This window comes from Syngnathus leptorhynchus, chromosome 9, assembly GCF_054491065.1.
Source record: "Syngnathus leptorhynchus isolate UIUO chromosome 9, UIUO_Slep, whole genome shotgun sequence".
Classification (NCBI taxonomy): domain Eukaryota; kingdom Metazoa; phylum Chordata; class Actinopteri; order Syngnathiformes; family Syngnathidae; genus Syngnathus; species Syngnathus leptorhynchus.
Window position 1 is genome coordinate 1,024,246 of NC_141203.1, and position 21,309 is coordinate 1,045,554.

At 41.9% G+C, this 21,309-nt stretch overlaps 1 protein-coding gene across 5 annotated transcripts in view; it reads right to left on the reverse strand.

Annotated features, from left to right (window-relative positions):
- The window catches only part of itgb2 (integrin, beta 2), a 105,755-nt gene that overhangs the window by 44,301 nt on the left and 40,145 nt on the right, over positions 1 to 21,309 (reverse strand). For all 5 annotated transcript variants that reach the window (XM_085919935.1, XM_085919938.1, XM_085919936.1 and 2 more), the window contains 3 exons: positions 19,073 to 19,274; positions 9,318 to 9,488; positions 8,989 to 9,227 (listed from right to left, as the gene is read on the reverse strand). In XM_085919935.1, coding sequence (XP_085776061.1) covers positions 8,989 to 9,227; positions 9,318 to 9,488; positions 19,073 to 19,274 — 612 coding nt within the window. The remainder of the gene's footprint in view (positions 1 to 8,988; positions 9,228 to 9,317; positions 9,489 to 19,072; positions 19,275 to 21,309) is intronic.

Here is a 21,309-nt window from a genome sequence, read left to right on the forward strand (position 1 = left end):
TTGCGCTTATGAAGTTTAAAAATTATTCTACTTCGACCAGATATGTTATCTCAAAGTGTATTTTCCCCAAGGTGTTTACCATGCCCCCTAAAGTTCTTACTTCAGGTAACCTAAATTAGTACCACAATTGGAAAGTTTGCAGCATCAAACAAAAAAAAAGAAATCGCAAGCAAGGTGGGCACAGAAATGTAGATCACCCATTATATGTGCTCAAGCATATCAACAACATATACATGAACACACACACTGCAGAGTGATTCAAACCAGTACCTCACAAATGACCAAGACCGATTCCAGTGTCAGTGTCCCAGCTACAAATCAAGCAGTAAAGAAGCAGCAGGTTTATGTCCCAGAAGTCTGTCTCATGTCAGCGCCACAAGCTTGTCCATCTTCCTAAGGTTAGATCTAACGTTCCACATGATGACAGACGTCAGGATGGCTTGTCTCCTCCTTTGCACAATGCTTTGTCCAAGCACGATATTCGCTCAACTCATCCTCTTCAGCTCACCGTTGGGTTACGCTTCAGTACTCGTCAATAGGTTATCACAGAGCTAACAGTGCGGATCTCCACTATATAAGTTCTTGCACATGTGACCAGTGAATCTACCAATCTTTTTTTAGTTAAACAATTTCTTGCTCATTGACAATTTCTGCTCCACACCTCTATTCAAAAGACTTTGGTTCCTGAAACAACAGTGGGACAAACAGGATGATGTAATAATGCAAGGAAGAAACGTGAGCAGCACATACTGGGATAGAAGGCTAAAAGACGAACGGATATAAATCGGGTTAGCCTCATCTAACACGATCAACGATTGCCTTAGATGAATTCAGAACTTTATTCATCACAGAATTCTAAGGTCAAGGCACGGCATTACCAAGGCACCTTGCGGTAGTGTGTCGTAACACTTCACTCTGAATACATCATACGGATGGTCATATTGAAGTGTAGCTAACTATCAGTGGCATAAAATGTAAAATAACAATAGCTACTTTGTGCTTGTGAACCGTCCGTGTTCAGCAAATATTTGTTTTATTTTTAATTATTTGTTATTTTTAAACAGTAATTTATATAGTCACATCTCATTCTCTTCCACTTAATCAAGTTTGGGTCACAAGAGCAGCCAACCGGGCAAGGGAGGTTCGGCGAGGCCATGGAGAATGAATTCCGGACGGCTTTGGGGAAATTCTGGTCCTTTATCCGGCGTCTCAGGAGGGGGAAGCAGTGCACCATTAACACTGGGAGTTTAAGATCAGGGGATGTTTAAGAATATTAGTCAATTATCGCACATGTCCTGAGTGTTGTTAGTCACCTAAGTGTTGAACAGAGGCTGAGATGTACCAAAGTCGAATTCCTTGTTTGACATGCTCAAACATGGCCAATAAAAATTATTGAATCTTGAATCTTACAGTGGAGATGGTGTGCTGTTGACCTCAACTCGAGACGGACAACCAAAGAAACCGATCGTTGGCCAAGTCCAGTTTCTTTGATAAGTTTAACATTCACACTAAGCCATATCATTACCATCTGAAAACATGTTCCGGTATCAGGGAAATCTTCGGCAGAAGGGCCTCAGATTTTACCTTGGTTTACACCGAACCTCAGGAGGCTGCGCAAAGCCAAGGAGGAGGCCTACAGGAGCGGCGACCAGGACCTGTTCAAGCAGACCAAGAACACACTGAACCGTGAGGTTAGGAAAGCCAGGAGGTGTTACGGGGGGGAGCCTGGAGAGACACCTCTCTGCTAATCCTGATCCCTCAACAGTGTGGAAAGCTCTGCAGAGCATCACGGGCTTCAAGAAACAAACCCCCCGTCCTGTGGAGAGCCAGCTGTCTAATTGTATTACTCTGCTGCAGATGTTTCTTTGCTTTTGGACTTCTTTTCTTTTAATTGTGTCTATTTTATGTGTGTTCGGCGACCTTGAGTGCCGTGAAAGGCGCCATACAAATAAAATGTATTATTATTATTATTATTATTATTATCAGGCTCTACTGCACGTTTGATCGGTCCTCCCACACAACAGGACCTCCTGCAGCACAATCTACATACTCCCCTCCCCTCACAACCGCTCTGTCCACACCTCCGTCACCGCTGTCACCTACTCTCTCTCTTGCAGAGGTCGTGCCCGCACTCCAGATCCGTGAGGCGGAAGTGCGCCAGGTATTCCGGAGACAAAAGATCAGGAAGGCACCGGGCCCAGACGGCGTGTCACCCTCCTGCTTGAAAGTCTGTGCTGAGCAGCTGGCGCCCATCTTTGCACGGATCTTCAACTGCTCCCTGAAGCTGTGTGAGGTGCCCTCGTGCTTCAAGAGCTGCACCATCGTTCCAGTGGCCAAGAAGCCCGCCATCACAGGATTGAATGACTACAGACCTGTCGCTCTGTCATCTGTGGTCATGAAATCTTTCGAGAGGTTGGTGCTGAACCACCTGAAGCAGGTCACAGGTCTCCTGCTTGACCCCCTCCAGTTTGCCTACCGGGCAAACAGGTCGGTGGATGATGCAGTCAACATGGGACTGCACTACATCCTGCACCACCTGGACACGCCAGGAACGTACGCCAGGATCCTGTTTGTGGATTTCAGCTCAGCATTCGACACCATCGCTCCTGACATCCTCCACCAGAAGCTCATCCAGCTCACGGTGCCTGCCTCCACCTATTAGTGGATCACCAGCTTCCTGACCAACAGGAGGCAGCATGTGAGGCTGGGGACCATCACATCCGACACCCGGACCACCAATACGGCACCCACCAGGAGTTTGTCCTCTCCCCTCTGCTCTTTTCTCTCTACACTAACGATTGCTCCTCAGGCGACTCTTCTGTGACACTCCTGAAGTATGCGGACCACTCACATCAGACTGATCCAGAAAGGTGAGGAGACTGCATACAGACAGGAGGTGTAGCGGCTGGTCCACTGGTGCAGCCAGAACCACCTGGAGGTGAACCCGCTCAAGACCATGGAGATGACAGTGGATTTCAGGCGAGACCCTTCACCACTTTCACCCCTCACTATCCGCAGTAATACTATACTCTCCTCAGACACCTTCAAGTTTCTGGGTACCACAATCTCACGGGACCTGAAATGGACCGGCCACATAGACTCTGTCCGGAAGAAGGCCCAGCAGAGGCTGTACTTCCTGAGACTGCTCAAGAAGTTCAACCTGCCGCGGGAGCTGCTGAAGACCTTCTACACTGCCATCATCCAGTCTGTCCTCTGCACCTCCATCACTGTCTGGTTTGGATTGGCCTCCAAACAAGACAAGCACAGACTGCAACGGACAATCAGGACTGCAGAAAAGATCATTGGAATCAACCTCCCATCTGATGAACTCACACCACTCTTGGAGTCTCAGAGTCATTGCTGTACAAGACCATCCTGCTCTCCACACCTCTTTTGAATTGTCTACACTGTTTGTACTGTGTCCTCTCTGCATCCATTGCAGCCTGGTCTGCATCCATTGCAGCCTGGTCATCCTCGAAGAGGGACCCTCACATATGTGGTCTCTTCTCAAGGTTTGTCATTTCCCCTAGTTGGAGTTTTGAGGTTTTCCTTGCCCTCCTGGGAGTTTAAGATCATGGGATGTTTGAGAATATTTGTCATTTTCACATGTCCTGAGTGCTGTTAGTCACCTAAATGTTGAACAGAGGCTGTGATGTACCGAAGTCAAATTCCTTGTTTGGCACGCTCAAACATGGTGAATAAAAACTCTTGAATCTCTTGAATCTTGAATGTTAGACTATTGTCATAATATCGTTAAAGAAAATCCTTAATGATATATATATATTGCCACATATATATATATATATATATATATATATATATATATATATATATATATATATATATATATATATATATATACAGACACACACACACACACACACACACACACACACACACACAGTGGAGCCTCGGTTTTCGAACGTCCCGGTTCTCAAAAAATTCAGTATTCGAACAATAAATTCGAGATTTTTTTGCTTCGGATGTCGGACGAAATTTGATTGTCAAACCTCGCGAGATGAGCCGAGAGGACCCGCATGCCAACGGACTCCGTTCGTTATTACATTCTCTTGAATCTTGAAGATGGCTTGGAAAGCTGGACACCCTACCAAAGGCACATACGAACCCTAGAGACCTTCCACATCCGCTGCCTGCAAAGGATCCTGGGTGTGTCTTGGGAAGACAGGGTGCCCTATTTTGAGATCTTCGACCGGACCCACACACTCAGCATTGCCCTGCTCCTTGCGCAGAAACATCTCCGTTGGGTAGGTCATGTGATCTGTATGCCTACCCACCGCCTACCTAGGAAGATCCTCTACGGCCAGCTTTTGGGTGGTCAGAGATCTGCAGGGGGCCAGAAAAAGCACTACAAGGATCACCTCAAAACCCTCCTGAAGAAGTGTAATATTACACCTACAGTTTGCAGAGGCACCAGGAAGTGCCACGTTGGCGCCTACGCCGGCTTGTCTTCACGTCGCCGGTCAGGTGGCAGCCAGTTGAACAGCTCCACGTTTATCTTTATCTTTTTAGGCTTAGCTTTTTACTTAACCGATTGCCTTTTTTTTCTTCAACACCTTTTTAACCTTTTTAATTTTCTCTTTCAAACTTCTAACTCTAACTGGAGTGCTCAAGATGTGCCTGATAAGCAGAGGAGTGCACGTGTATTCCAAAGTGGAGCTCATTGCCTTTCGGAGTCGAGCGGCTGCTCCTTCAACAGGACTACCCAGAGAAACAAGGATACGCAGAAGAGGGACGAGGGCTGGAGTGACTGTGAGAGCGAGGAGAGACAGACAAGCCAGGAGGACATATCTGCCATCTGTCCTTATGGGGAACGTCAGATCGCTGGTCAACAAGATGGACGAGCTCTCCGCCCTGCTGAGGAGCCGGGGGGAATATAGGAGGTATAGCCTGCTATTTCTCACCGAATCCTGGCTGAATCCTGACATCCCAGACGGAGCGATGAGGCAAGATGGATTCACTATGGTCCGAGCAGATAGGACCAGGAGCAGCGGTAAAAACAAAGGAGGCGGGATCACCGTGTTCGTAAATACCAATTGGTGTAAGCCGGGATACATCACCGTCAAAAAGCAAGTCTGCACTCCGGATGTAGAACTGCTGGTGCTTGAGACCAGACTTCTGTCCAAGAGAGTTCTCACATATTGTGGCAGTGACTGTTTACATTCCTCCGAGTGCGATCCGGGCGCGTGCAAATGACGTTGTCCACTCTTGCATTGCGGGGCTACAGACTGCGCACCCAGAGCATGTGTTATTGTGAATGGGGACTGTAATCATGTAATTGTGCGAAAGACGCTGACGGACTTTACCCAGTATGTCACATGTAAAACAAGGGAGGAAAAAATATTAGACAAATTCTATGTCAATGTAAAAGGAGCTTACACATCCACAGGTCTTCCGCCACTAGGGGCATAAGACCACAACATGGTCTGGATGGAACCAGCATACCTACCTATTATAAAGAGGTTGCCTGTCACTTCCAGAACTGTCCAGCAATGGTCAGTGGATGTGGAGGAGGAGCTGAGAGCGTGCTTTGAGACCACCGACTGGGGGATGTTCCAAAGAGTCCACGGGGAGGACATAGATGGGCCTTGTAGACTGTGTCATGGACTACATCAAGTTCTGTGAGGAGAGCATCGTCCCCATTAAAAAGGTGCGGTGCTTTTCTAATAACAAGCCGTGGATTAATGGCAACATCAAGGCCCTCTTGATGAGGAAGAGGAGGCTGTTTAAAGCAGGGGACACTGAGGGAGCCAAGGCCGCTCAAAAGGAGATGAAGAGGGAGCTGAGAGCAGCTAAAGACAGCTACAGGAGTAAACTGGAGGGAGGGCTGGTGGCCCACAGCTCTAAGGAGGTTATGGAAGGGCTTTAAGAAGATCACGGGTCTCAAGCAGCCACATACTGTGGTGGAGGGGACCCGAGAGCAGGCAGATGACCTGAACTGCTTCTTTAACAGGTTTGACCAACCTGTCCCCTGTCACCCCCAACCGTCCCCCTCCCTCTCCTCCTCCCGCCTTCTCCAATTCATCCCACCCCAGGAAGCTGTACCCCCCACTTCACCTGACCCCCTCACATCCCAGCGGCAGATGCCTCCCAACACCACCGGTTGGAAACAGGGAGCATGCTCCACACCTGGAGATGCCCACAGCTTGATAACATCTGACCAGGTGAGGAAGCAGTTCTCCAGAGTGAACATGCACAGGGCCAGAGGACCAGATAACATCAAGGTACTGAAGAGGTGTGCTGGAGAGCTAGCGGACGCATTCTACCATCTCTTCAGTCTATCTCTAAGACTGAGGAAGGTTCCACAACTCTGGAAGACCTCATGCATCGTCACGGTGCCAAAGAAGGGATGGCCCAGCAATCCAAACGACTACAGACCAGTTGCCCTAACATCTCAGGTCATGAAGATCTTGGAGAGGCTGGTGCTGATACATCTTAAGCCCCAGGTGAAGGATTACCTGGACCCCCGGCAGTTTGCATATCAAGAGAATGTGGGGGTGGAAGATGCCGTCATCGACATGCTAACCCTAACCCTACATGCTAACCCTAACCCTACACACACCTGGAGAAGCCACGGAGCATGGTGAGGATCGTGTTCTTCAACTTCTGCAGCGCATTCAATACCATCAAGCCATCACTACTGGCAGACAAACTAGCGGTGATGGGTGTAGAAGACTCCCTGACAGCCTGGATCCACAACTACCTGACGTTAGACTGCAGGGCTGTCAGTCTGATGTGGTGGTATGTAATACCGGTGCCCACCAAGGAACTGTCATGGCACCATTTCTCTTCACCATCTACACCTCCGACTTCCAATTCAGCTCACACCAGTGCCACCTGAAGAAGTTCTCTGATGACTCCTCTATTGTGGGCAATATCACAGATGACAGGGAGGAGGAGTACAAGGCCTTGGTGAAAAACTTTGTGAAGTGGTGCGACACCAACCACCGTCTGCTTAACATAAGCAAAACCAAGGAGTTGGTGGTGGATTTTAGGAGGAAGAGAGGGACCTCAGCCCCTGTCACCATCGGGGAAGTGGAGGTGGAGAGAGTGGACTCCTACAGGTACCTGGGGGTACACCTTAACAACAAACTGGACTGGTCCGACAACACAGAGGCTCTTATCAGGAAGAGGAAGAGCAGGATGTTTTTTCTGAGAACGCTGAGGTTGTTTAATGTTTGTAATAGGTTACTGAGAATGTTTTATCAGTCGGTGGTCTCCAGTGTCCTGTTCTTTGCCGGGGCCTGCTGGGGAGGAAACATCTGGGCATGCAGGGACGCTACCAGGCTTAATAAGCTAGCACTCCGACTCTACAATCAGGCCCACAGGTGCGGGGAGACCTGCAGCTAGAGACTTGGGACTTTTTCTTTTTTATCTCCACATGATGCACTTTAGTAAACTACCAGCTTGCACTGCATGTTATCGGACCAGCAGTGTGTTATATTTATTGCATTGTGAACTCAGTTTTTTTCTGTTTGTCTTCCTCTTTTTAAATGTTATGAGCTGTTTGACAACTGATTTTCCCCAGAGGGGACAATAAAGGTTTCAGTCAATCAATCGATCAATCAATCAATCTCGAGTCCCTGACTGCTGTTCGCCACACCTGGAGCTCCACCTGCCACTAGGGTATTACTCACCTTCAGGAGCAGGCCACAGAGAGGAGGATATAACGCCGTGCACAGGGGCATAAGCGTGGTGCAAACCCAACACCCTCCAGTACCATATACCCGTGTCCCTCATGTGGCAAGACCTGCGGATCACGCATCAGCCTGCACAGCCAAATGGCTATGCACCGCCGCAAAACACCCCAATAACTGTCCATACTTTTAATCTGAAGCAACGTCATCATGGAAATCGATCGGCTGCCGAGAGAGAAAGAGAGATAGCCAGGACCATTCCTGGTATCGTGGGCCAATTATTTTCACTCCCTCGGTGTGTCTCTTGCAAGCATAGCACGTCAGTGTTGTTTGCTGCATAGATCGGCTAAGATTGTTCGTTTTGCAGAGGAGAAGCCTTTGATGTTCACAGATAGGATTGTCAATGCTGGTCGTGACGAGGTTCCTCGTTTCCAAGATCGACCTTTGTGTTTATCTCCAGGCATGATGTTGTTTTCTGTTCTGTAGCTTTGTGGCTTGTAGGTTGCAGCTTTCGGCGTAGCTTGTAGCGTAGCTTGTAGCTGTGTTGTAGCCTGTAAGTGGGGAGTGTGTTGCCAAAAAGGCAGTATGTATATGCTTTTATTTTGATATGATTTCCTATCATAAAGGCAGTATGTATGTATATGCTTTTATTTTGATATAATTTCCTGTAACTTACCGACCGTTTCCTGCTTTGTTGTCAGTTACGTTCTCCCTGTTTTCTATCTGTTCCAAAAGAGTTTCAACAAACTAATTTCTGACCGTGAGGGATGCTAGAAGCAAAGTTGTGAGTAAAGTTTATCCTTAAATAGAATAATTGTTCGATTAAGTTGGGTTTAATGTTGAAAGAGAAAGGAATTAATAGTTTAAAAAGATCATTTTTATTTACATGTATTTACATGCTATTTGCTAAAACGCTAACGCTTATGCAATGCTAACGCTATGTGCTAAAAATAGTCAAACCTCGTTTTGTTGCAGTTTTCACTCTATCATGTAATACTAGAATCTTCAGTAAACGACAGTAAAATGTTAACTACGACACAGACTCCTAGGTTATTGCATCAGAGTTTAACTTGTTGGATAGCTTCAGTAGCTACATTGCAGTGAGGACGACACAGGGTTTTTCTTCTTTTCGGTACATGTGTAAGTAGTACAGAAATCAAAAATGTGTTCATTTTTGGCCGCTATTATTAACAGTGTTCTCCACCTATTTGCTAACTGAATATATATATTATATATATATATATATATATATATATAGTGTTTACATGTTTGAGATAAAATTAATTCATTCAATCATTCATGTAGTTAATACGTATAACTCGTGAGCCCTTACCCCACAAACAGCAGCCTGCATCATAGCATCAAGACTCCCTTCAGGAGAATCCAAATTCCCAGAAATTAACTGATGTGTTACTTTTTCTTTGAACTCATCAATCCTTGGTGTCATACTAAGCACATGTCGGTAGCCAAAGGTAGCTTGACACTGGTAATTCTCATCGCATGGCCTCTGCAATTTCTTCTTGTTAGTGTTGGTGTACGGAAGAACTGTCTTATCAACAAAGGCACCAAACCCTAAAGTTAAAAAAGTGACATTAGTCCCATCTTTCATGTGTTTTCTTGCAATACTGTCAGAGTATAAGATCATTCAAGATGTAATATTACCAATTTGAGCATGTTGTGTAATTTTCTTGAGAGCTGCAAAAAGGTCTTGCCCAAGTTCTTTGACATTTTCCAAGTCATCTCTCATAGAGAAAGACAAGTCCATCAGGTAGTAGAGATCCACTGGATAGCCTTGAACTCTTTTAAATGAAACACTAAATATAGTTGGACGTCCTGTGCAGAGGGGAAAAAAAGCAATAAGCAGTTCATCCACAGTCATTAATTGCAGTTTGCAAACAGCCAGCTAAACCACATGGAGCACAGTTATGCTTTCTCTCACACAGTGTGAATGTTGGTCACTGTTTGTGTCATATGTTTCACATCAAGATACTTTTGCTGTCTTTTTTATTTTTGCTCCATATTTCTCAGTATGATGTCCAAGAAAGTAAAATATGCAAATGATTGTGATATTTGGAAGCCCTGGAAAGTGTGACCATCAGTGTATGGTGAGCTCGCACTGGCGAAGCTAGACAAAGGCTGGGACTGGGAGAACAGCCATCCTGCCACCCACCCTTACATACTTTTCCAATTGCAGCCCCTTCTCTCTGAAACAACCTACAAATTTTGAAATCTAACTAAATGTGTACAATGAAATAAAATAAAATGAAACCTTTTACTTGAAATGGGAGCAATACCTGTCTAATATGAAGGGGCCTGATTAGGAGACGCCGTGATCAATCTGAATGCAACATCTGGCATAGGTGTGTGACATGCTGTGAACTGTTACTGTTTTCTTTATTCCTTTTCAATTTCCCATTAGTTTATTAATATATATTTCTTATTTTATCATTATTATTATTCATGATTATTAACTATTTTATGGGCGGCGCAGTGCAGCACTGCAGCAGCAGGTCCGCCTCACAGTTCAGAGGTTGCGGGTTCAACTCCATTTTCCTTTGGTTCCCTGTGTGGACTATGTATGTTCTCCCTGTGCCTGCATGGGTTTTCTCCTGGCGCTATGGTTTCCTCCCACGTCCCAAAAACATGCATTCCGTATTTTTCGGACTAAAAGTCACTCCGGAATGTAGGTCGCATTAGCCATAAAATGCTCAATAACGTGAAAAAAAAACCCATATATAAGTCGCTCCGGAGTATAGGTCGCATTTTGGGTGAAATTTATTCGACAAAATCCAACACCAAGAACAGACATGAATGAGCAACAACAGGCTAAACGATAAGTATACTAACGTGACATAAACACAAACGAAGAGCTGAGAACGGGCCTGATGTAACATTCAGAGTTATTCTACTAACTATTACATAAATAACCCATTTATAAAACCATCTGTGTCACTCCAATTCATTAAATCCATTGATCGTCCTTTATGAAAACAACGCCGCGTATGCGCCGCATATGCGCTGCGTATGCGCCGCGTATGCGCCGCATATGCGCCGCGCCGCTGACGTTGGACTCGTAAATTGCATTTCTAATTATTCCACAGACCCATATAACGATATATCAAGTATATTTCAAATAACTATCATATTACAACAATATTATCAAGCCATCTGTGTCACTCCAAATCATTAAATCCATTGATCAAATTCCTCGTCCTTTGTCAACAGATCTAGTATATAACTATATTGTAGCGTTAACAAAGTACAAGCAAAGACGTGGGTTTGGTAAACGGCTCTCTATTTAACAAAACAAGAGATCAACGAGGCAACAACTACTGAACTTCCAGCCACAGAGGAATAGGACCAGACGTGCGTAAAAGACATGTCCGAGCTCCATCCACCGTCCCCGGACAGCCACCCGGCCAAGCGCCGGCCCCCGATTTCCATCTGCGGAGGTGAAAGACAGCGCCGTCGAGTCTGACCGAGCGTGCGTAAAAGCCATAATAGTTTTTCAAATCTTCTGTGTCACTCCAAATCATTAAAGCCTTCAAACTCTTCGTCCTCCGTGTCACTTACAAACAAAGCCGCTAATGATGCCGGTAGTATGTGGGGCCCTTCGTCATCTTCGTCATCCTGTGATCGAATCTTTGTCCTTTATGTAAATCGCCGCGCCACTGTCGTCACTTGAAATTCAGATTACAGCAATCCCTTGCTACATCGCGGTTTGTTTATCGCGGTTTCACGTTTTTTTAATTTTGTGAAAAAATTCACATATAAGTCGCTCCTCAGCAAATTGAGCACTCTACCTTGAGGGCAAGTGCGAATGGTTGTTTGTCTCTGTGTGCCCTGCGATTGGCTGGCAACCAGTTCAGGGTGTTCCCCGCTGCTGCCCTGATCACTGTTAGGCTCCAGCACACCCGCGACCCCCATTGCACTGGATGGATGGACCTATTTTTTATTATATATTTTTTTCATCCCGTTTTATTCTTATGTTATTTTTATTGGTTTTGTTTAATCACAGTACGATGTACAATTGATGATTAGACATATTCTATGTACACAATTTAACATTGTGATGTGGCTGATTGGTATTGTTTGCTTGTCTTGTTTTCAAAATCAGAATGAATGATTGAAAAAATGAGGGAGGCACGGTGATGCACTTGGTTAGCACATCCGCTTCACAGTTCAGATGTTGCTGTTTTGATTACAGCTCCAGGCCTCCCTGTGTGAAGTTTGCATGTTCTCCCCGTGCCTGCATGGGTTTTCATCAGGTACTCTGGTTTCTTCCCACATCCCAAAAGCATGCATGGTAGGCCCTCCAAATTGCCCGTAGGTGTGAGTGCAGATGTTTGTTGTCTCTGTGCCCTGCGTTTGGCTGACAACCAATGCAGGATGTCTGTGTGTGTGTCTGTGTGTGTCTGCGTGCGCGCGTGTGTGTGCGCATGTGTGTGTGTGTGTGCTCGCGCGTGTGTGAGTGTGCAGTTAGGTAGCTCGGTAGGTGTGTGTGTAGGTGTGCGAAGGTAGGTGGGTTTTTAACATACCATGTTTTCTGGTATGTTATGGTAAACTATGAAGTTTTTTTCATAGTTTGGCTGGGGGTGCAACTTATAATCAAGAGCGATTTATATGTGAACTTATTAACACATTATTACTTGATCATTAACACATAACTTACTATAGTATAGTTGATCATTTCACATGATATTTTCATTTTAAACCGCATGAGGGCGGACTACGCCTGTGGAATAATTGGAGCCGCCACTGACAATGAGTCTGACGTCAGCACCGCATGTACCTTTTTGGCCTGAATATAAGAAAAGTGGGGGTAATCTTATATTCGGGGTCTAGACATTATACCCATTTTCACTCGTGCGCAGCGGTAAGTTAAAGGTTGCTGGTATCGACTGAGTATGTTGCTGTGATCGTGTGCGTCTTTGACACAAAGTGAGTATATACTGGACATTTCATTGTTACTACTGTCCACTGTTGTGCCGTTTGTCCGATCGCGGTTTGCTTCGTGTGCGCGGCGTTTGATCGAAAGCTCATAATCGACTGAGTTTGTTGCTGTGATCGTGTGCGTCTTTGACACAAAGTGAGTACGTATATAAATTTCATTGTTAGTGTGAAGGCGAAGGCCTTCACACTATTGTTATTCTACTTTTTTTTTTTCTTCTTCTTATTAGTGTGAAGGCGAAGGCCTTCACACTATTGTTATTAGTGTGAAGGCGAAGGCCTTCACACTATTGTTATTCTACTTTATTAGTGTGAAGGCGAAGGCCTTCACACTATTGTTATTCTACTTTATTTTTCTTCTTCTTATTATTAGTGTGAAGGCGAAGGCCTTCACACTATTGTTATTAGTGTGAAGGCGAAGGCCTTCACACTATTGTTATTCTACTTTATTTATTTTTTTATTAGTGTGAAGGCGAATATTTTTCTTATTAGTGTGAAGGCGAAGGCCTTCACACTATTGTTATTCTACTTTATTTTTCTTCTTCTTATTATTATCCTACTTTATTCCTCCCACTTTTTTGACACCTAACTACTCCCACATGCTTTAACCGATTCACTCCATTCCAACTTTCACACGTTCCAAAAATTCACGGCATGACTGCTAGTATTTTATTTGTTCATAACATTTACTGTTTTTGCATAATTAGCAAATTTGTGCCTTAAAATCCCCCATTCATTCTTAATGGCGCATTAGACACGAGCGACGTTCAGGAGTGAGTTCAAATTTTGACATCTGACAACTTTTTTCACGATTTCTTTCCTTAACTCGTTTATTTAACTCTTTTATTTTTTATTTATTTATTTTCCGTTCATTCATTTAGTTATTCATTTAATTTTAAGTTAAAAACATCATTTTACCGTTTTTATTTCTTGTTTAATATCATCATTCCACCGCAGCAACACTAAGTCGCTGTTTAGCTCAGTAAGAAGACAATGGTCCATTGAACACGAGCCACGTCCGCGAGCGAGTTCGAGTCCCGCTTGGCCATAATTTTTTTATTCATTAATTTTTCATTCATTCAATTTTAACACATTTTAATAATTATTTTCATCATTCATTTAGTTATTCATTTAATTTTAAGTTAAAAACATCATTTTACCGTTTTTACCGATTTCTTGTTTAATATCATCATTCCACCACAGCAACACTAAGCCGCTGTTTAGCTCAGTAAGAATACAATGGCGTTTGGAACACGAGCCACTTCCGCGAGGGAGTTCGATCCCGGTTGGCGATAATTTTTTTATTCATTAATTTTTCATTCATTCAATTTTAACACATTTTAATAATTATTTTCATCATCATTAATTTATTATTTTTATTTTATTTAATCATCATTAATTTACCATTTTTATTTCATTTAATCATCATTTCGAGTCCCACAATAGTGTGAAGTGCCTTCGCCTTCACACGCAATTTCTCCAGAAATTGCCAATTCTAGTTAGTGTGAAGGCGAAGGCCTTCACACTATTGTTATTCTACTTTATTTTTCTTCTTCTTATTATTATCCTACTTTATTCCTCCCACTTTTTTGACACCTAACTACTCCCACATGCTTTAACCGATTCACTCCATTCCAACTTTCACACGTTCCAAAAATTCACGGCATGACTGCTAGTATTTTATTTGTTCATAACATTTACCGTTTTTGCATAATTAGCAAATTTGTGCCTTAAAATCCCCCATTCATTCTTAATGGCACATTAGACACGAGCGACGTTCAGGAGTGAGTTCAAATTTTGACATCTGACAACTTTTTTCATGATTTCTTTCCTTAACTCGTTTATTTAACTCTTTTATTTTTTATTTATTTATTTTCCATTCATTCATTTAGTTATTCATTTAATTTTAAGTTAAAAACATCATTTTACCGTTTTAACGGCATTTACCGTTTTTATTTCTTGTTTAATATCACCATTCCACCGCAGCAACACTAAGCCGCTGTTTAGCTCAGTAAGAAGACAATGATCCTAAGAACACGAGCCACGTCCGCGAGCGAGTTCGAGTCCCGGTTGGACATAATTTTTTTATTCATTAATTCTTCATTCATTCAATTTTAACACATTTTAACAATTATTTTCATCATTCATTTAGTTTTTCATTTAATTTTAAGTTAAAAACATCATTTTACCGTTTTAACGGCATGTACCATTTTTATTTCTCGTTTAATATCATCATTCCACCACAGCAACACTAAGCCGCTGTTTAGCTCAGTAAGAAGAGACTGGAATTTGAAGCACGAGCGCTGTTCCCGTGCGAGTTCGAATCCGGCTTGACCAATATTTTTTTTTCATTCATTCAATTTTAACACATCACTTTAATAATTATTTTCATCATCATCATTAATTTAACATTTTTATTTTATTTAATCATCAATTTACCAATTTTATGTCATTTAATCATCATTTCGAGTCCCACAATAGTGTGAAGTGCCTTCGCCTTCACACGCAATTTCTCCAGAAATTGCCAATTCTAGTTAGTGTGAAGGCGAAGGCCTTCACACTATTGTTATTCTACTTTATTTTTCTTCTTCTTATTATTATCCTACTTTATTCCTCCCACTTTTTTGACACCTAACTACTCCCACATGCTTTAACCGATTCACTCCATTCCAACTTTCACACGTTCCAAAAATTCACGGCATGACTGCTAGTATTTTATTTGTTCATAACATTTACCGTTTTTGCATAATTAGCAAATTTGTGCCTTAAAATCCCCCATTCATTCTTAATGGCACATTAGACACGAGCGACGTTCAGGAGTGAGTTCAAATTTTGACATCTGACAACTTTTTTCATGATTTCTTTCCTTAACTCGTTTATTTAACTCTTTTATTTTTTATTTATTTATTTTCCATTCATTCATTTAGTTATTCATTTAATTTTAAGTTAAAAACATCATTTTACCGTTTTAACGGCATTTACCGTTTTTATTTCTTGTTTAATATCACCATTCCACCGCAGCAACACTAAGCCGCTGTTTAGCTCAGTAAGAAGACAATGATCCTAAGAACACGAGCCACGTCCGCGAGCGAGTTCGAGTCCCGGTTGGACATAATTTTTTTATTCATTAATTCTTCATTCATTCAATTTTAACACATTTTAACAATTATTTTCATCATTCATTTAGTTTTTCATTTAATTTTAAGTTAAAAACATCATTTTACCGTTTTAACGGCATGTACCATTTTTATTTCTCGTTTAATATCATCATTCCACCACAGCAACACTAAGCCGCTGTTTAGCTCAGTAAGAAGAGACTGGAATTTGAAGCACGAGCGCTGTTCCCGTGCGAGTTCGAATCCGGCTTGACCAATATTTTTTTTTCATTCATTCAATTTTAACACATCACTTTAATAATTATTTTCATCATCATCATTAATTTAACATTTTTATTTTATTTAATCATCAATTTACCAATTTTATGTCATTTAATCATCATTTCGAGTCCCACAATAGTGTGAAGTGCCTTCGCCTTCACACGCAATTTCTCCAGAAATTGCCAATTCTAGTTATTATTATCCTACTTTATTCCTCCCACTTTTTTGACACCTAACTACTCCCACATGCTTTAACCGATTCACCCCATTCCAACTTTCACACGTTCCAAAAATTCACGGCATGACTGCTAGTATTTCATTTGTTCATAACATTTACCGTTTTTGCATAATTAGCAAATTTGTGCCTTAAAATCCCCCATTCATTCTTAATGGCGCATTAGACACGAGCGACGTTCAAGTTCGAATTTTGACATCTGACAACTTTTTTCATGATTTCTTTCCTTAACTCATTTATTTAACTCTTTTATTTTTTATTTATTTATTTTTCATTCATTCATTTAGTTATTCATTTAATTTCAAGTTAAAAACATCATTTTACCGTTTTAACGGCATTCACCATTTTTATTTCTTGTTTAACATCATCATTCCACCACAGCTACACTAAGTCGCTGATTAGCTCAGTAAGAAGAGACTGGAATTTGGAGCACGAGCGCTGTTCCCGTGCGAGTTCGAATCCCGCTTGACCAATATTTTTTTTTCATTCATTCAATTTTAACACATCACTTTAATAATTATTTTCATCATCATTAATTTACCATTTTTATTTTATTTAATCATCATCAATTTACCATTTTTATGTCATTTAATCATCATTTCGAGTCCCACAATAGTGTGAAGTGCCTTCGCCTTCACACGCAATTTCTCCAGAAATTGCCAATTCTAGTTATTATCCTACTTTATTCCTCCCACTTTTTTGACACCTAACTACTCCCACATGCTTTAACCGATTCACCCCATTCCAACTTTCACACGTTCCAAAAATTCACGGCATGATTGCTAGTATTTTATTTGTTCATAACATTTACCGTTTTTGCATAATTAGCAAATGTGTGCCTTAAAATCTCCCATTCATTCTTAATGGCGCATTAGACACGAGCGACGTTCAGGAGCGAGTTCGAATTTTGACATCTGACAACTTTTTTCATGATTTCTTTCCTTAACTCATTTATTTAACTCTTTTATTTTTTATTTATTTATTTATTTTTCATTCATTCATTTATTTATTCTTTTAATTTTAATTTAAAAACATCATTTTACCGTTTTAACGTCATTTACCATTTTTATTTCTTGTTTAATAGCATTTATCCACCATGGCAACACTAAGTCGCTGTTTAGCTCAGTAAGAAGAGAATGGCCCTTCCAACACGAGCCACGTTCGCGAGCGAGTTCGAAACCCGCTTGGCCATTATTTTTTATTCATTCATTTTTCATTCATTCAATTTTAACACATCACTTTAATAATTATTTATCATCATCATCATTAATTTACCATTTTTATTTTATTTAATCATCATTATTAATTTACCATTTTTATTTCATTTAACACTCATCATTTCGAGTCCCACAATAGTGTGAAGTGCCTTCGCCTTCACACGCAATTTCTCCAGAAATTGCCAATTCTACTTACTTACAATACTATTTCTACTATTAATTCTATACTGTTGTGCCGTTTGTCCGATTGCGGTTTTCTTCGTTGTGCGGCGTTTGATTGACAGCTCAGGCACGCTCGTTTAAGTTTGCCTTGCATTGTACAAGAAGTTGTTACGCAGTGGCAGCCAATCGCAGGGCACACAGAGACGAACAACCATCCGCACTCGCACTCACACCCAAGGGCAATTTGGAGTGCTCAATCGGCCTACCAAGCATGTTTTTTGGGATGTGGGAAGAAACCGGAGCGCCCGGAGAAAACCCACGTGGACACGGGGAGAACATGCAAACTCCACACAGGGAGGGTCGGAGGTGGAATCAAACCCGCATCCTCCTAACTGTAAGTTGGATTTTTTGCCAATAATTCAGTAAAGCAATCAAAACTGAACCACGTCTTCCCTCCTGTGTTCTGACCAACACCCGGGGGCGAAAAGAGCATAACCATCTGAGCCAACCCCCAAGACAGTCCTCAGGCTCCCCAACAATAGCGGTAGCAGTTTGCATCATTTTATGGCAATGTTTTTCCTTATTAAGATTTGTTTCAAGACTACAGTTAGACTTCAATTTGATGGTTAACGCAGTTATTGCAATTTTGTTGTTTTATCACAATAGACTGGTTTATTTACATTTCAAAAACCAGAAGCCGTTCATTTACAAATGTGATTGCACTTGAGTTGGCATATTTAAATGGTCAGATATTAAGATGTCATAAACAGTTAATGCATGATTTGAATGAGGCAAAGTAAAAGGCTTTTTCTCTCAAATATATTGTTATAATAATTTGTTTCAGATGTCATTATTTTCTGTATAAAAATTAAATTTGGTGTTCAAAAATATTTTTTCAAACTTGAGTCTTGAAAAAGAGGGGGTCGTCTTATAATCGGGGTTGTCTTATATTCAGGCCAATACGGTACTTCCAAAGTCAGCAGCTGGGTTGTTTATAAGTGATACGGAGGACGAATATTTCATCCATTCATCCATCCACCCATTTTTTTTACCGCTTGACCCCACGGGGGTCACGGGCGTGCTGGAGCCTATCCCAGCAGTCATCGGGTAGTAGGCGGGGGACACCCTGAACCGGTTGCCAGCCGATCGCAGGGCACACAGAGACGAATAACCATCCGCACCCGCACTCACACCTAGGGGCAATTTGGAGTGCTCAATTGGCCTACCAAGCATGTTTTTTGGGATGTGGGAGAAAACCGGTGTGCCCAGAGAAAACCCACGTGGGCACGGGGAGAACATGCAAATTCCACACAGTGAGGGTCAGAGGTGGAATCAAACCGGCACCCTCCTAACTGTGAGGAGGACCAAAGTCAGTGTGAGACAAAGTTGTCATACCATAACATTCATAATGATTTCTTTCTGGGGGAAAAACACATCACAGACTCTTCGTGTGATTAAATCAGGAATCAAACTCACCAGGTCGCAGTCTTAGACTTATCTTCTGCGGACTTAGCTGAATAGGCTCTTGCATATTGAATGATGTGGACAAAGGTTCTTCCTTCTCAACTTGTTGACTGCTCAGAGGGTCGATAATTTCCTCTTCATTGCACCCTCTTTCCATCAGTTTAAATCGGGTTTCGCAGCGTGCTGATTCCTGCTCACCTGCTTTGGTGAAATTCTTTTCAGATGACATGTAAAATAAGAGAAAATTAAATCATATTTAATTTAAAATTTGTTTGAGTAATGACTTTGACTTTTGATAGGCACGACAAAAGCGAAAACAAGACTACACACCTGAATTTGAGACACCACAACCAAAGAGCACCATAATCAAAGCTTTCATCTTATTTATCATAAAATTTCCATTAATATAATTACTGTAATTTTTGGACTATAAGTCGCGTTTTTTGTCATAGTTTGGGTCGGGGGGCGACTTATACTCATGAGCGACTTATATGTGATTTTTTTCACAAATTTTCAAAATTCAAAAATCTGCGATGTAGTGAAACCGTGATAAACAAGCAAGGGATGTAGCAAGAGATTACTGTCATTTGAACTGCAAGTGACGTCACCCGTGCCGCGCGGCGGTTGACGAAGGGCCCGACGTACTACCGGCATCATTAGCGGCTTTGTTTGTAAGTGACACGGAGGACGAAGAGTTTGAAGGATTTAATCATTTGGAGTGACACAGAAGGAAAAACTATTATGGCTTTTACGCACGCCCAATCTTTCTTGACGCGAGCTCTCTTTCACCTCCGTGGATGGAAGTCGGGGGCCGGCACTCGGCCAGGTGGCTGTCCGGGGACGGTGGATGGGGCTCGGACATGGCTTTTACGCATGCACGCTCCTGTTCTATGGAGCTGTCTTCCACCTCCGTGGATGGAAGTCGGGGGCCGGCCCTCAGCCAGGTGGCTGTCCGGGGACGGTGGATGGGGCTCGGACATGGCTTTTACGCACGCCCGCTCCTATTCTATGGAGCTCTCTTCCACCTCCGTGGCTGGAAGTTCAGTAGTTGTTGGCTCGTTGAACTCTTGTTTTGTTAAAAAAAGGGCCATTTACCAAACCCACATCTCTCCTGGTACTTTGTTAACGCTACAATATAGTTATATACTAGATCTCTGCAGCGCACGTGCGGCGTTGTTGACAAAGAACGAGGAATTTGATCGATGGATTTAATGATTTGGAGTGACAGATGGTTTGATAATATTGTTGTAATATGATATTTGAAATATACTACTAATACTATAAATAACATACGCGGCATTGTTTACATAAAGCACATCGATGGATTTAATGAATTGGAGTGACACAGATGGTTTGATAAACGTGTTATTTTTGTAATACTTACTTGAATAACTCAGAATGTTACGTCAGGCCCGTTCTCAGCTCCTCGTTTATGTATATGTCACATTAGCATACCGTATTGTTTAGCCTGTTGTTGCTGGTTCATGTCTGTTTTTGGTGTTGAATTTTGACAAATAAATTTTCCCCAAAAGTGCAACTTATACTCCGGTTCGACTTATGTATGTTTTTTTTCACTTTATTGTGCATTTTATGGCTGGTGCGATTTATACTCCGGAGCGACTTATAGTCCAAAAATTATGGTAACATTATATACAACATTACAATACGATGAATGACATGAAAATTCAATTCAATTAAACTCTTTTGCAACAATTAATGACGATATCTATGGTCGTGTTCCGGAGCCACAAGTGCTTTATTTGATGTCAAGTGTGCCAACAAGTAAATTCATAGCATACATTTTCATTTCCAACCCTGTCAGCCATAGATGTCTATTAGACGTCTGGTCTATGTATAGACCTAATTTAGACATCTAAAATTGGTCTCGGTATAGACCTAAAATAGACGTCTAAATTAAAAACATCAAATATGATCATATTTCGAAATTTTAAAGTCTGAACCAGCTGTAAGTTGTATAAATAATGTACAGAAGTTGTTTGGATTTGTGTTTAACAAGCATATTGATCCGTACATGTGAATTGGTTATTTCTGTAACCTGATATAGAAGTCTATTTTAGGTTATTTATGGACCTAAAATTGACGTCTAAATTAGGTCTATATATAGACCTAAAATGGACATCTAAATTAGGTCCCATTCTGTGAGTTGTATACATAATGTACAGAAGTTGTGATGCTTTGTTTTAAACAACCATTGATCCATGTTAAGTGTGGTTATTTCTTTAACCAAT